Below are 14,577 nucleotides of genomic sequence, written 5' to 3'. Positions count from 1 at the left end.
CCTGATGATGCTGTTAAGCAAATGAATTGTGAGTGAATGAGTGAGTTAGGACAGGTTGAGTAATTGAACAAGACACTTACAGATCTTATAGACTGCTGTTAAATGATAAATATCCAGTTTGGAACAAGAAACTGAACAGTGAATTAATCAGAATATAGAAAAGGAGTACAAAAGATTTCGACTGCCTCTGTCAGTAAATGTTTAGATTTTATACATGTCTTATAAGATGCACAAGTCTCATAGGATGTTTTTGCTTCTTTTGAAGGTATTTGTGTTGTGGGTGAGAAAGAGGGCTAACATGTTTTACAAACATGACCACTCGTCTCCTTGATTATCTTCTTCCTTCATTCCACTTTTCTCTCTCATTCGTTTTTTATGAGGATATGAATGTAAAAAAAAAACCCCATCCCCCTTCTGTTTTTTTTTCAGCAGGGTGGGGTGGAAGGAAGCTTCAAGTCTTAATCCCAGCACCAAATGGGAAATAAATTAGGTTCTTCACACTTAACTAGCTCTAATTTGCATTTGCCGAGCACACAGGCTGCAGCTCGGGAGCTCTCCCCTGGCACTAATCCTCTGGCGAAAGCAGACAGAGGTGCTATGAACAACAAGCAGGGTTAGATGGTCAGATGAACCTACCCTATTCCACCATCACAGGATGTCTGTGGCGCTGAACAAAATATTCTCTATTCTAATATTTCTGTACTATTATGTATTATTCTTTCTGGTGATCACTCGGTATAAGCTGTGTATTTTTACACAGGTATCACTGTATCTGTAAGTTATTATTTAAAGCTAATGTTCAGCCAGGGATTCTCTTTATGTGCTTTATCATCTTTTATGACAGCATCTTTTTTCATGTTCACCCTTAATAATTCTCATAAACTTAAGGAAAGGTTACAAACAGATATGATTTTGAATAGTAGATTTAGAGGCTGGTTCACTACAAATAGCTACACATTTGTTTTACATCTATGAATGGTGCTGTACTGTAGTTCTCACAAAGGATCACCCATCCAAAATTATATACAAGTCTGTTTAGAACATATCCTTGTAAAGAACATCAGTACATCTGCCCAAGAGCATAGCTTGTGAGTTTGCCAAACTATCAATCAGCCCACAACACAACAAGCTAGCTCCACACTAGTTCCACTTTATATGTTTTAGGCTTTGTGCTAACACCTGGAGGCCAGATAGCAAGTGTGGCCTTAGTAGGTTGGAACTGATTGGGCTAACGGGTGAGTAGACAGGACCAAAGGCAGGTCATGATATCATTGAGTATATGGTTTAGATTATATGTCATAGAATATGAAATGATTTGTAATTTAACAAAACATTTTATGTCATTTTCATTTAGTTAATTTCTGTGTTCTCACAAAAATCAAAACAAATTCAAAACCTCAGCTCCAGTTGAAAAGAACAGCCTAATGCATACTGAGAAAAGATAGCTAGATAAAAAACAAGGGCATAAATCCACTGTCAACAAAACCCCAAATGTTAAACGTTACTTTCATTTTTTTTTTTTTTTTGTTTAACTCCAGAAGTTGTTTAAAATGACACTATGTATGATTCATGAGAGGCTGCTCTTAAATGTGTACTACAAATCATCTTAGAAATTCAACTATAAAACAGTAAAAGTTTCAATTTGGGTAAAAATTTGAAATGATTATTTTTCAAATCATTAACCTTCAATCCTTCTCATCAGATCCGGATTTATGCTTGTTGGCACATCCCCAGTTAAGTAAGAGCTCAGATAACACAGAAAACCTCCGTAAGCCAAGCTGTGTGTTCACATTAGACACAATAATCCAGGGGTTACTGTACAGAGGTTTGTACCATATGACAAGTCTTTAAGTTGGCGCTCTAACCTGTTGGCTCTCCTGGTACGATGGCGGAGGAGCGCTCTGGGTGGCCATCATTGTCACTGCAGATGCTGGGGACACATGTTGCATCATGGGATAGTTTCACATTGAGACTGGGAAAGAAACAGACAAGAAAGAAAAAAATCATAAATCCAGTGCAAGCAAGCAGTGATTGCAAATTCTATGACAGCAGCCACCACCAGGTGCTGCTATGATTAAATCATACGAGATGGGTTTCTCAAACACATCATCTCACACTTCTATCCCTTCTGCACTTACTAATTTATTTCTTTGCTATATTTCTCTTCAGTCTACTTCTGCATGTGTTGCATAGAGCTCACAGAACAGTCAGTATTAACACTGAGTGATCTAACAATGCTGACAAGCAAAAAGAAAACAACCTGATTAAGTGTGTGCAGCCCTTTTAATGAAATACTTTACATAGCAGCAGGTTCATAAGGATACCACAAATAAAGCCCACTACTTGTTTACCATTTACAGAGAGCTATGCTTGTTTGCTAATTACAGATGGCTTTACATGCATTGTGGCGGAGTCACCTTGGTCGTCTCTATGTTTTGGCTGCTGATGTTGTTGCTGTGCTGTAACTAAGCCAATCAAGAGGGCTAATTAGGGCTCTTGTTGGTAGGCTAATTGCTATTGGCCAAGACCCCACAGGGCTGAGGGCCGTACCCTGTGGAACTCTGTTGTAACCATTGCCCCCACCCCCACTGAAGGAAGCTAATTGGTTTGCAGAGACACACATACACACACACAGCACAGCTGGATCTCTTTCCTTAAGTTACATTTAACCTATGTATATACTGCATGAAAACGCCTTGTTAATGTGAGCTGATGGCAGAAAATGTGTTTTAGATAAAGGTGTGGTTAAACTTTATTAAACTTTTTGTGAGATTTCAACTTTTAAAAAAATCAGGCTCTTTAAGCTCTGATCTCACATATCATGTGTCTGATCTCACATATCATGTGAGATCTCACATATCATGTGAGATCAGACACATGTGGGGTTTCAATCTGTCACTTTAAACAATCCGTTTGCTCGGTACCCTGAGCTGGGAGAGTTATTGGAAAAATACACTCTAATACCACATAAAGCCTTGCGTGGTTGTGAAAGACAGGCAGCAGTTACAATGGACTGGTGCACTTGGACTGAATGGTATTGACCTGGAGGAAAAGCACTTGATTACCAGCTAGTGAAACGAAACTGGAACATCTGAGCAAAATCTCTGTACCGCTTGCAACATCCGCTCAGGAGATACCGCCTCAGGAAAGTGGAGCAAATCAACCAGACTGTTAAAGCCAAGGATTTGCAGTATTTGACAGTGAAGTTACAGACTATAATAATCATATAACACTGTTTACATGATAGTATAAACGAGGATCTTGGACAGACTACAAAAGAAAGACTGCAAAAATATGTAATGAATAAGTATATGAGACACAACAAGTTGGACTATTACAGAAACATTAATGAGATTATGTTTGAGTATTATGCGGCATTCCTCCTTCCAGCACTATAAAATCTCCTCCTATGGCCTCCTGTGTGCTGAGCTGAGTGAACAAAAAGGCTCCTTTTGGGTAGACTTCAGTATCTTCAGGAGAAAGACGGGAAGCAGCAAGAGCAACTTTTTTCTCCTCTCTACTCTGGGATATTACATGACAGACATTTCACTGCCAGTCAGCTCATCACCCACTGAGACTCAGACCCTGACAATGTCTCTGAATGGAAAAGTCAGAGAAAAGACAACCAGAGTAGACCTTTCTCTGTTTGAGTGGCACCCCTATCCACCACTGCTGCCAGCATTTTGATTTCAAATGGTGATTTGGTTTCTAATTTGGGGTTTCAGCTGTAAATCTGCATGTTTTATTGTGTCATTCTGTTTCAGTGTGTATGTATTCAGTGCACCCATATATAAGCAGGACTGTTTGCTCTGCGTGCGTTCACACTTGTTTGTGTGCCATGCGCATGTCTCAGTGAGTCGTGTTGTGTACCGATTGTGTCTTCTGGTTTCTGTTCTCATTCCAACTGGTATCAGCTGAAAGGCATCTTCTCTGTTATCAGTCCTCATTTTAATTGCAAATGAAGCGAGCGTGTTAGTGATTAAATGGAAAATTGCACATTAATTGATGAGACTGAAGATAAAGCAATTCCAATTACCACACAGTATTTTACGCAGCCTCTCAAGTTTTGCCATCCCTCAAAGGAACAAGCCACCAAATGGTAAATTTGAGCAGGCAATGGTGCATCCATAAATATACACACACTGAAACATAACTTGTGCACGAACACCTGCTATACCAAGGCTGCTGAGGCGTGAATGTACATACAAGAGCAGACAAGAACACTGGGGAAAAAAACCCAGAAAAACACCAACAAGATATTTAATTTCAACCCAGCAAAAAAAATTCTCTCATGAATTTGAAAGTACAATTTTTGAAGACAATAAGCATCTGTCACAACCCTTTCCAAAGTCACCAAAGGTGTGTGGTTACACAATAAGTTGTGAAATTAATTTCGGGGATAAATGACATGTTTGTTCCTCAACAAGGCCCTTTCAATTATTGCAAAGTTCGTAATGCATATCAATTGAAAAGTGCCTGTAGTCACAATCAAAATTCAAGAGCAAGCATAAAATAAAAAATGAGAAGTAGGCATAAAATTATTTCAACAAACATCAAAGGGTTTTGTGAATTTGGATTGGAGGCAGACGTTCTCTTTCATCGGATTGTGTGCAATAAGGAACATTTCTATTCAGCATTCAATTTTCCAACAATTCTCAGGCATAGAATGGGTCTGTGCTCTATTGATGCAAGGTTAGGCTGCAATGTAGCTGCGGTTTCACCCCGTTTACCTCCGGCATTGAATAAATATTCATATCTAGTCACACATGATGTGATCACTGCCTGTGGACTTCACAGTTCAGCTATGTCTGAAGTGTTTTTTCTCTGCTTTGGTTTAAAGGTGAATTTCTTACAAAGTGTCCAGCTTCTATTATACATGGGACGAGAGTGTTTCGTGCCACTGACTACGGTGATAAAAGAAACTTTGCGATTTAAACACACAAAGCAGCACCCTGGAGAATACTTCTTGCATGCCAAACTGTGACTTGGTAGGGGGCTTACACTGGTTCATTAATAAAAACAAGCCTGTTGTAGAGAGAAATGTGGTATTCTCTCATGTTGACTTATCAACACTTCACAGCAAAGAAGTGAACAAAGGTGACGGTGTTGACAGTCACACAAACTGTGGAGTACAGGTAATGTGAGTCCTCACATGTAAAACTGATAATAACCATGTTGCTGAATTGGTGGTTTGATGTGAGGCTGTGATTTTCAGATTTTTATAGCACTCTTGAATTCAGTCTCCAACCAGATTAAAGCTGAATGTTAACATTAGCATGCATTAGCGTGCTGTATATGCATACCTATATATATAATGTAAAAAAGTGACCAAGTTAAATATGTTTCGTTAGCATGTTTGCTCCATAATATTATCCGTTATCATCTTATTTATTTTAGTTTAGCATGTTAGCCCCACATGACAAAAACACGGCATAATCTTACATTACCAAGTTAACCGTGACACTTTCTATCACTTGACGCTGTACACATGTAGACTCCACAGTATCAACCATTACCATCCATCAATCCACTTTCTTCCACTAATCTGGAGCCACTTTCTCTAGATTATCTGGGGGAACACTGAGGTATTCCCAGACCAGCCAAGAGATATAATCCATCCATCCATCCATCTTCTTCCGCTTTATCCGGGGCCGGGTCGCGGGGGCAGCAGCCTAAGCAGAGAAGTCCAGACCTCCCTCTCCCTAGCTACCTCCTCCAGCTTATCCGGGGGAACACCAAGGCGTTCCCAGGCCAGCTGAGAGATATAATCTCTCCAGTGTGTCCTGGGTCTGCCCCGGGGCCTCCTCCCGGTGGGACATGCCCGAAACACCAACCCCAGGAGGCATCCTTGTCAGATGCCCGAACCACCTCAACTGGCTCCTTTCAATGTGGAGGAGCAGCGGCTCTACTCTGAGCCCCTCCCGGATGGCTGAACTTCTCACCCTATCTCAAAGGGAGAGGCCAGCCACCCTTTGGAGGAAGCTCATTTCCGCCGCTTGTATCCGCGATCTCGTTCTTTCGGTCACTACCCACAGCTCGTGGCCATAGGTGAGGGTAGGGACGTAGATCGACTGGTAAATTGAGAGCTTTGGTTTTACGCTCAGCTCTCTTTTCACCACGACAGACCAGTAGTGCATCCGCATCACTGCAGCCACAGCATCAATCCATCTGTTGATCTTCCGCTCTCCTCTCTCGTAAACAAGAGTGAACAGCCAGTACCCATTTAATTATATTACTTTAGCATATCAGCTCTATAATTTAGCTTATTAGCTTCTTATACTAGATATACATGGCACATGTAGTCTGAACCTTCAGATCAGAAAATAAATGTAATAATCTGCAATCTTTGTAATACCCATTAGGAGTTTACTTCACTAGTTCCACCTTATACTACCTCAGTAAACAAATGTACAAAAAATGTATGGTCTTAATAAAATGAAGACCTTTAATTTTATTGAATTCATATGTTCTTCACTACAGCATGATTCCAATAGAAGTCAATGTGTTTAGTGTTCCCTTCAAAAGCTAAGACTGTTGTGGCCAATTACCAAACTAAGGAAAGATGAGTTAAGTGGCCAACTCACCTGTAAAAGTCATTACAATTAATCTTGAGGATGTGAATGTTTGTTTGAAATGCCATGAAATTCCTCTATCAAAATCTATATGGCCCTGTGTGAAAAAGTGTCTCATGTCAGTCTGGAAAGGCCATCTCTAAAGCTGTGGGACTCCAGTGAAATACAGCGAGAGCCATTTTTTTTACATATGACAATAACATGGAACAGTGGTGAACCCCAAGAGTGCAGTAACAACTTGTCCAAGAGGTCACAGAAAACCCCAGAACAACATCCAAAGAACTGCAGGCCTCACTTGCCTCAGCTAAGTTCAGTGTTCATGACTCGACCATAGGGAAGAGACTGAGCAAAAAAGGCCTGCATAGCAGAGTTCAAAGACGCAAGCCAATGCATCTCGAAGGCTTGTCTCAGTTTTGACAGAAAACATCTTGATGATCCCCAAGACTTTTGGGAAAATACTCTGTGGACTGACAAGACAAAGGTTGAACTTTTTGGAAGGTGTGTGCCCATTTACATCTGGCTAACATAGCATTTCAGAGAAAGGACCATCATGCAAATAATAAAATACGGTGGTGTTAATCTGATGTTAATCTGGGGCTATTTTGTTGCCTCAGTACCTTGAAGACTTGCTGTGGTAAATGGAACCATGAATTCTGCCCTCTACTAAAACCTCCTGAAGGAGAATCATCTCAAGCTGAAGCACACTTGGGTTCTGCAGCAGGACAATGATCCAAAACACACCAGCCACTCCACCACTGAATAGCTTAAGAAAAATAAAATGAAAACTGTTAAGTGCTCTAGTCCAAGTCCTGACCTGGATCTGATTGAGATGCTGTGGCATGACCTTAAAAAGGTGGTTTGTGCTCAAAAACCTTCCAATGTGGCTGAATTACAAAATTCTGCAAAGATCAGTGGGTCAAAATTCCTCCAAAGCCCTGTGAAAGCCTCATTGCCAGTTATCACAAACGCTTGATTGCAGGCAATCACTTTTTCACACAGGGCCAGTAGGCTTGGATTGTTTTCCCCTTATTCATAAACACCTTCTTTCAGAAACTACATTTTGTGTTTACTTGTCTTTATCTTTGTCTAATATTTAAATTTCTTTGATGATCTGAAACATTTAAGTGTATCCAAAAAATAGAAAATCAGGAAGGGGGCAAGCACTTTTTCACATATATTTGTTCACTTATATGATCAGCATTGATTAACCAGTGAACCAAACAAAAATCCTTATGTCATTTTCAACAGACTTGTAGAGGCCTATCAAATACACATGTCTTATTTGCTTTCATTATCAACAGAAATAATGAAATAATCTCACAAGGGCAGGATGCAATTGGAAGAGAAATTAGCCCAGTCCCCATGATGCCACTTTCTTAAAAACCCAAAATAACAACATCACTAAAGTTTGACTGACTTAAATAGTCCAGTACAATTGGACCTGCTTTTAGTATCCAGCAACTTTTCAGACATAATATCTTGTGCATATTGATGAAAATAGGGACAAGTGTGCACAGTTTTACACCAGAGGATAGCTTCTAAGCCACTTACCCATAGACTGCAGCACTTTAACATAGTCTGATATCTGAACTGGTACTGTATGTACATGCATCAAAGAGGCAGTCCTTCCATGCATATCCTGTCATAAAAATCTCATTTAATCTGTCTTGGGTTTGTTGGTGAAAAGGTTGACCTGCAAAAGCAATGAATAACATTTGGAAGTGGGTATGTCACCTTGGTCAGATATTATGCATCTTGATGCCCTGCAAGGGGGGGAGATGAATAAATAAATAAGATGTTTTTGAATACGAGTAGGATCTAATCATTGCCTTATTGTCAGGCCTGATTTACAATGCAAACACCAGGAGGCAAGGCCTTGATGGCGTTGAGTAAAATGATGGAGGGAAGGGTGGAATGGTAATGAGATTTGGGGCCAGGGATGGGGGATGCTATGTACACATTTGTAGTTGGACTCGATGCACAAAATCACAAAACACACAGATCCAAGTGCAAATACACCGCATGCAAGCAGGAATGGGTACGCATGCAAACACAGGCATGTATATTAATGCACAAATTCCAACACTAAACACAGAGATCTCAAAGCTTCAACCAGAGTCATCCTGAGGGCAATATTACAATCACTGTCTCCCGGCATACCACCATACAAGCACGCATACATCTGTATACACACACACACACACTCACACTCAAAGGCTTGAGTGGATACACGGCCTGAGGCAAAAAGAGTCTAACCAGTGGTCTTAGGGCTACAAATCCCCCCCAGGCTAAAGTGAACTCCATGCATACTGCAGTCAGGACCCGGTCCATGCTCCCAGACCACCTCATTAACCCGATCCAGCAGCAGCTCCCTCCACCCAGCCAACCTCACAACTTTGCTCTTCAACAGTCCATACTTACCATTCATACTAGTATCATTTATTCATCTGCTCTTGTTGATTGGACTCATCCTCGCCTGCATGATAAATAAGGCATGGATTTGTAGTTTACTGAAGGATGTTACAGCAGTGTTGTGGTCAGTGCAAGGATTTAGCTAAGATCAAAATGTCAAAATGACAAGGCGTCGAGGGGCCCACAATGTGGGACTCTTGGGTCAACGGGGAAGTATTGGTATGTAATTCTGCATTTCTGCAGTGTCGGGGAAGTTGCTCAGTCTTGCCTCGCCGCAGACAGTGTGGAGAGGGACAGAGAAGGTGTTCTGTTGCTGAAATAAAACGTGCAAAAGAAGGAGAACATGGTCCAGTGGACACTGACTGAAGATGTTTGCAATAAAAATAGGTTATATAGGTATTGGCTACGATATGTAGTCATTTCATTTTAACTAAATCACTAAGCTGCATCATAATTACCAACAAGATGCTTCTTATCATTAAGTCTTCTCCCTCTCTTTACTCACTTCACTCCAAAGGTTCCTCTGACTTTCAATTTCCAATGACATTTTGTGCTTGAATTTAAATGTCTAACCTTTCCAGTTTATTCTTTCATGCTGAACTTGATGAATGTCCTTCACAAATTCAAATATACCCCACAGTCTTAATGAAGACTTGGGATTTCCTGTGGGTGTGACAGTTTGCATGAGTCGCCACTTTCTTTGAATGTGGTGAACAATGGTGCCAGCACTCCACACTGACTGCAATTCTTTTCTTTGAATTTATGCAAATGTTTGTTTGGATATTACAGATTCCAGTTTGATTCCATTGCTTCCTGCTTTTAAAATTAGATTAAAAAACACAGACTAAAATGGATAGTGGTGAAACTACAGTGCAGTGGAAACATTTTTGGAATCCCCTGTAGGCAGGTGGTTTGCATGCAAATAGCCTTATTAACATAGCTAAAAACCCTTCTTGTAATGAGGTGAATTTTTAATCTAAAGAGACTGAACACATAAGACAAAGAATATTCTTGCAGCAGGTAAGTCATTCTACCATCGTAAATTCAATTCAATTTTATTCATATAGTGCCATTTCACAGGTACAGTCACCTGTACATTGTAAAATAAAGACCCTGCAATATTAGAAAGAAATCCCAACAATCCCACAACCCACTCCAGGAAGGTCAGCCATCCAGCACAGTGAGTTTAAGGTGAGGGGAGAATCTGAAAATGAGTCTAGAAGAGTATTTATTGTAAGTTTCAACTTTTGCTGTGGTTTGGATAATGGAAGGTGGATAAACGAAGGTTTTGTGATAGACAAAAGCCGAGGCTTCTGATTAAGTATTAGAAAATTAATTAATTATTTCCATGAGGCTTTAAAATGTCCTAGTAACATATTTGGCTATAACTCAAATGTGTTACTGTAAAGGTTTGTTTCGACGCAGTAGGCTCCAGTGCACACCTCAATCTTCCATCAAAATAATTATAAGACGAACATGGATATTCTCTACTACATATACAACACACACGGCAAACATGGCATGAGGCCACCAAATGGTTGGCGGGCCGACTTCAGTAAACTTATTTTTGTTTCAGCTGTGTCGTGGATAAATTTACACAAACTGGCTCTGCATCATTTCCTAAAACAAACATATACACAGGCACACACACTCCTGGGAAGAGTGGGTGGGTTGGGTGGAGAGTGCCAACAATGTGCTCCCCTCCATCAACAGAAATAGCAGTGTAACAGCGTCTTTCTAGTGGAAAAAGCTCAGAGAACCAGAGATAAAATGATGGTTGGTGGATTTCAAAGCAAATTCATTAAATGACAGCTGTGATATTCTGTACCTTCTTGTTTGTATATAGGACCAAAGCCAAGCACGCTTCCGCCAAGTGGGATCGATATCACATGTTTCTGTGGCATAGAGCTCAATGAAACAATAGCTTTGCACCATGGTATTCAAGAAAATACTAAAAATCACTCAAATATATGAATGAATACCCTCATCATTCATTATTGTCTGCAAATTTAAATGAAACTAGTTTGATGAAGTGAAACTTTTTAACTTCACATAAACAGTGTAGGGGAGTAACGGAATACATGTACCGCCGTTATGTATTTAAAATACAAAATATGAGTAACTGTATTCTGTTACAGTTACCACTTAAAAAGGTGGTATTTAGAATACAGTTACTTTGTTGAAATAAAGGGATTACACGGCGGTCTTTTCCTGTTTCATATGTTAGGTTATGCCCTCTCTATTTTTGGTAATTCCACACTGGTGGAAACCCAAACAAAACACGCATTAATGCCTGTGTCTCAATGTCACGTCTCATAATGACGTGAAGAAATATTTTTTAAAATGATTTAATATGAAGGCAATAGGCAGAGTGTTACAGGCATCGCCCTAAAGAATGTAGCCTCATGGGCAGTGTAGTCCATGCTGCAGGGAGAATGGACTGCCATACCGGTTATGTGTCTGTGAGCGTGAGGGAGGGAGAAAAAGGAGAGTGGAAAAGTACGAGCTGTCACCGAGCAGAAACGGGAGATGGAAGCATGTAAATATAATAATAACCACTGCAGCCAAGAAAAGTGCCTGACGAGCCCAGTTGTAAGTAAGCTATTAAGACTCGACTTTTCACTGTGTTCGTGTTTTCCTGCGAAACAATAAGTTCCATTGGAGCAGCCTTTCAACGCCTCTCTCTGTCTCTGCATGGAAAGTTGACCCAGACAACAAAGTAAAGCAAGTTTTCGGCTACGAGCCCGACACAAACCCGACGTATTAGCCAGAGGTCCCTTTACTACGGTTCCTAGTCGCGGACCTGTTTTATATACGCGCGGAATAGTTTTCTATACGAGATCGCTGCAAAAAGTGCAGCCTTACCTAATGTCCACACTACTGTTACTCATTTTATATTAAGATTTAAAAATGTAGTTGGTATTGGTATGGCGAGTAACCCTCAGTAATAGTAATAAATCACACAGCAATAGGACATTCATGTAGTTTTAAAAAAGCATGATAATATATTAAGTAATCCAAAGTATTCAGAATACGTTACTCTCATTGAGTAACGTAATGGAATACGTTACAAAATACATTTTGGGGCATGTATTCTGTAATCTGTAGTGGAATACATTTTAAAAGTAACCTTCCCAACACTGCACATAAAGAAAAAGCACAGAACTCCACCTAAATGTACAGATCTTAGTAGCTGTCATTTCATTTGATGACTCTACTGAATTCCGTAAGTGGATGAGTGATAAAAAAAAATGAACATTGTGTTTTACTTTATATAGTGTATGTCACTGCAAAATGAAAATTGCTTGATTGCGTACCCATTTTCCCAGTAGCTGCTGATAGCGTCCCATTAGGTCAAACAGCTGTCAAGCAGTTATTCTTTAAACCAACTCACTTTAAATATAAATCAAATTCATTTCTTGCTTAAATGTATGAAATTTGGGTCAGCTATGTGGTAGATTGAACTCAGAACTAAAGAGGTAGTCCATAGAATGAAAATATATGAAATAAAAAAAAAATATTATTTATGTATGTGTAGTACATATCAGGCAAATGGGTATTAAAAATACTCAAAAACTGCTCAATTAATGTCTCTACTCTTTTTGGTCTTAAGATAAAAGTGATGGAATGAAACTAAATGTATACAACATTGATTAATGTGTTGCTCTTTACGTAGTTTTTCTTCTTTAGCTACTGTTCTGGGCCTGTGCAGGGCAGAATTCACGAGACATTCAACTCAGGATCACATTTTTGAGGAATGCAGAACATGTTATGTCACACTTTCCAAGGGTTTCAGCTTGGACCAGGGTGGTAAACCAAAAACATCGTCTCACTTCCTTTTAACTTACCAAAAGAAACATTGTATTTACGATTTATGCATGAGCGACATTCATTTGTTTAAACTGAAATGCGTAAGCTGGGCATGCAAATCACATCTGTGAAACAGTTCCAAAATAATCAAAAAAGGAAATTCAGAAACCCTTAAGATGGAATGACTAGAAAGTATAAAACCCTGATGGCAATATCCTAAAGTTAGAGGGAATGATGAAGGCAATATGAGGCCATCTAACAGAGTTCCTTTACCTTCTTATTGATACATTTGGGTTACTTAAATAATCATCCAATAGTAATTATGTTAACAACTCCCCTCAAGTCCTGACTTTGAGCTTAACAAAGTTATTCATAGAGGTTTTAGTATGAAACATACATATACAAATGCATTTGTGCCATTGAGCTGTTTTCCAAGAAGAGCATCTGAGGCATTCTGATGTTGAAAGGTGTTGCGTGGCCGAGTGTCTGCACTTGACACGCAGATGCACATATGGGAGCAACATTTCCTCTGCTAGCTGATAACCATCAGAACACTGGAGGTAGAAAATTCAAGCTGAAATTGGAATGCCCAAGCTTGTGTAAATGTAATCTACAAGACTTTCCCCACTGAATCCTTCCCCAACACTATGCTTGTCTTCTCTCCTCCTCCACCACCACCACCATCTTTTCACTCACTCCTCCTCATCCTCCACTGTCATGTTTTCTGGCACATACATTGTGTAGATTATCTGCCATTGCGTCTGTCAAGTTCTTTTTTTTATGGATACCTCCCTATCACAGTGAGTGGGGCCATCTGTGTAATCCTAGAACAAGTTTAGGTACTGGCAGTGTAACGCGGCTGATTAATAAATTGTACAGGATGCATGGCCGCTTATTTGTTTAAAAACTTAATTGGCTACAGAAAAAACTATGTCTATGTGTAATGCAATGTAATGTAAGTTGACCACTAAAAACAAGAATGGGTGGAATAAAAGTTCTATTACAATAACTATTTTTTCTGGTATTAATCATAAGTAGAGCTTGCTAAACTGAACAGATAGAGCGGTTGGTTATTTGACAATATTGATTATTACTTACAGCAGGCACTAGAAAATATTTTGCCAATTTTCTCTAAATTTCTCCTAAAGATCCATTGCTAAAGATCCATTGAGACTAAGTAGCAAGCTACTTTTGGGTCTGAATAATAAAGTCAGTCCAGAAGTGCCGGAAAAAATTCAGTTCTTAGTTATGTTTATATCTTTACCCACCATTTTAGCAAAGGATCGAAAATGAGGTTTTTGCCGTCGATACATGGTTGCAATACCCTCAGCATAGTGCGTGCATTCTCTGGATTAAGTAGTTTAGACCAGCGGTCCCCAACCTTTTTTGCGCCACGGACCGGTTTATGCCCGACATTATTTTCACGGACCGGCCTTTAAGGTGTTGCGGATGAATACAACAAAATAAAACTAGTACCGGTACCGAAAAAAAGAAGATTTATTCATAACACACGTGAAAAGACCCAGGAAAACCGAGTTAACGATAAAAACGATAACAAAATAACGCTGAAAACCGATAAAAACCCTGAAAACCATACATTTCACACCTGAGCCTCAACTCTCGCGGCCCAGTACCAAACGACTCACGGACCGGTACCGGTCCGAGGCCCGGGGGTTGGGGACCGCTGGCTTAGACCATTACTTTTTCAAATAAATAGCTATGGTGTTCTTGCACACATTGTGAATGTTGACTCATTGGCTCATTCACAATGTTTCGATCTCCC

General features: G+C 39.8%; 1 protein-coding gene across 3 annotated transcripts in view; it reads right to left on the bottom strand.

Annotated features, from left to right (window-relative positions):
- pknox2 (pbx/knotted 1 homeobox 2) overlaps positions 1–14,577 on the bottom strand; it is a 105,575-nt gene that overhangs the window by 40,493 nt on the left and 50,505 nt on the right. For all 3 annotated transcript variants that reach the window (XM_084941571.1, XM_084941573.1, XM_084941572.1), the window contains exon 2: positions 1,866–1,972. In XM_084941571.1, the coding sequence (XP_084797697.1) occupies positions 1,866–1,952 (87 nt within the window). In that variant the 5' untranslated portion in view covers positions 1,953–1,972. The remainder of the gene's footprint in view (positions 1–1,865; positions 1,973–14,577) is intronic.

The sequence above is a fragment of the Perissodus microlepis genome, chromosome 10, assembly GCF_051167445.1.
Source record: "Perissodus microlepis isolate ML-2025 ecotype Zambia chromosome 10, ASM5116744v1, whole genome shotgun sequence".
Lineage (NCBI taxonomy): Eukaryota > Metazoa > Chordata > Actinopteri > Cichliformes > Cichlidae > Perissodus > Perissodus microlepis.
This window is presented reverse-complemented; position numbering and strand designations above follow the sequence as displayed.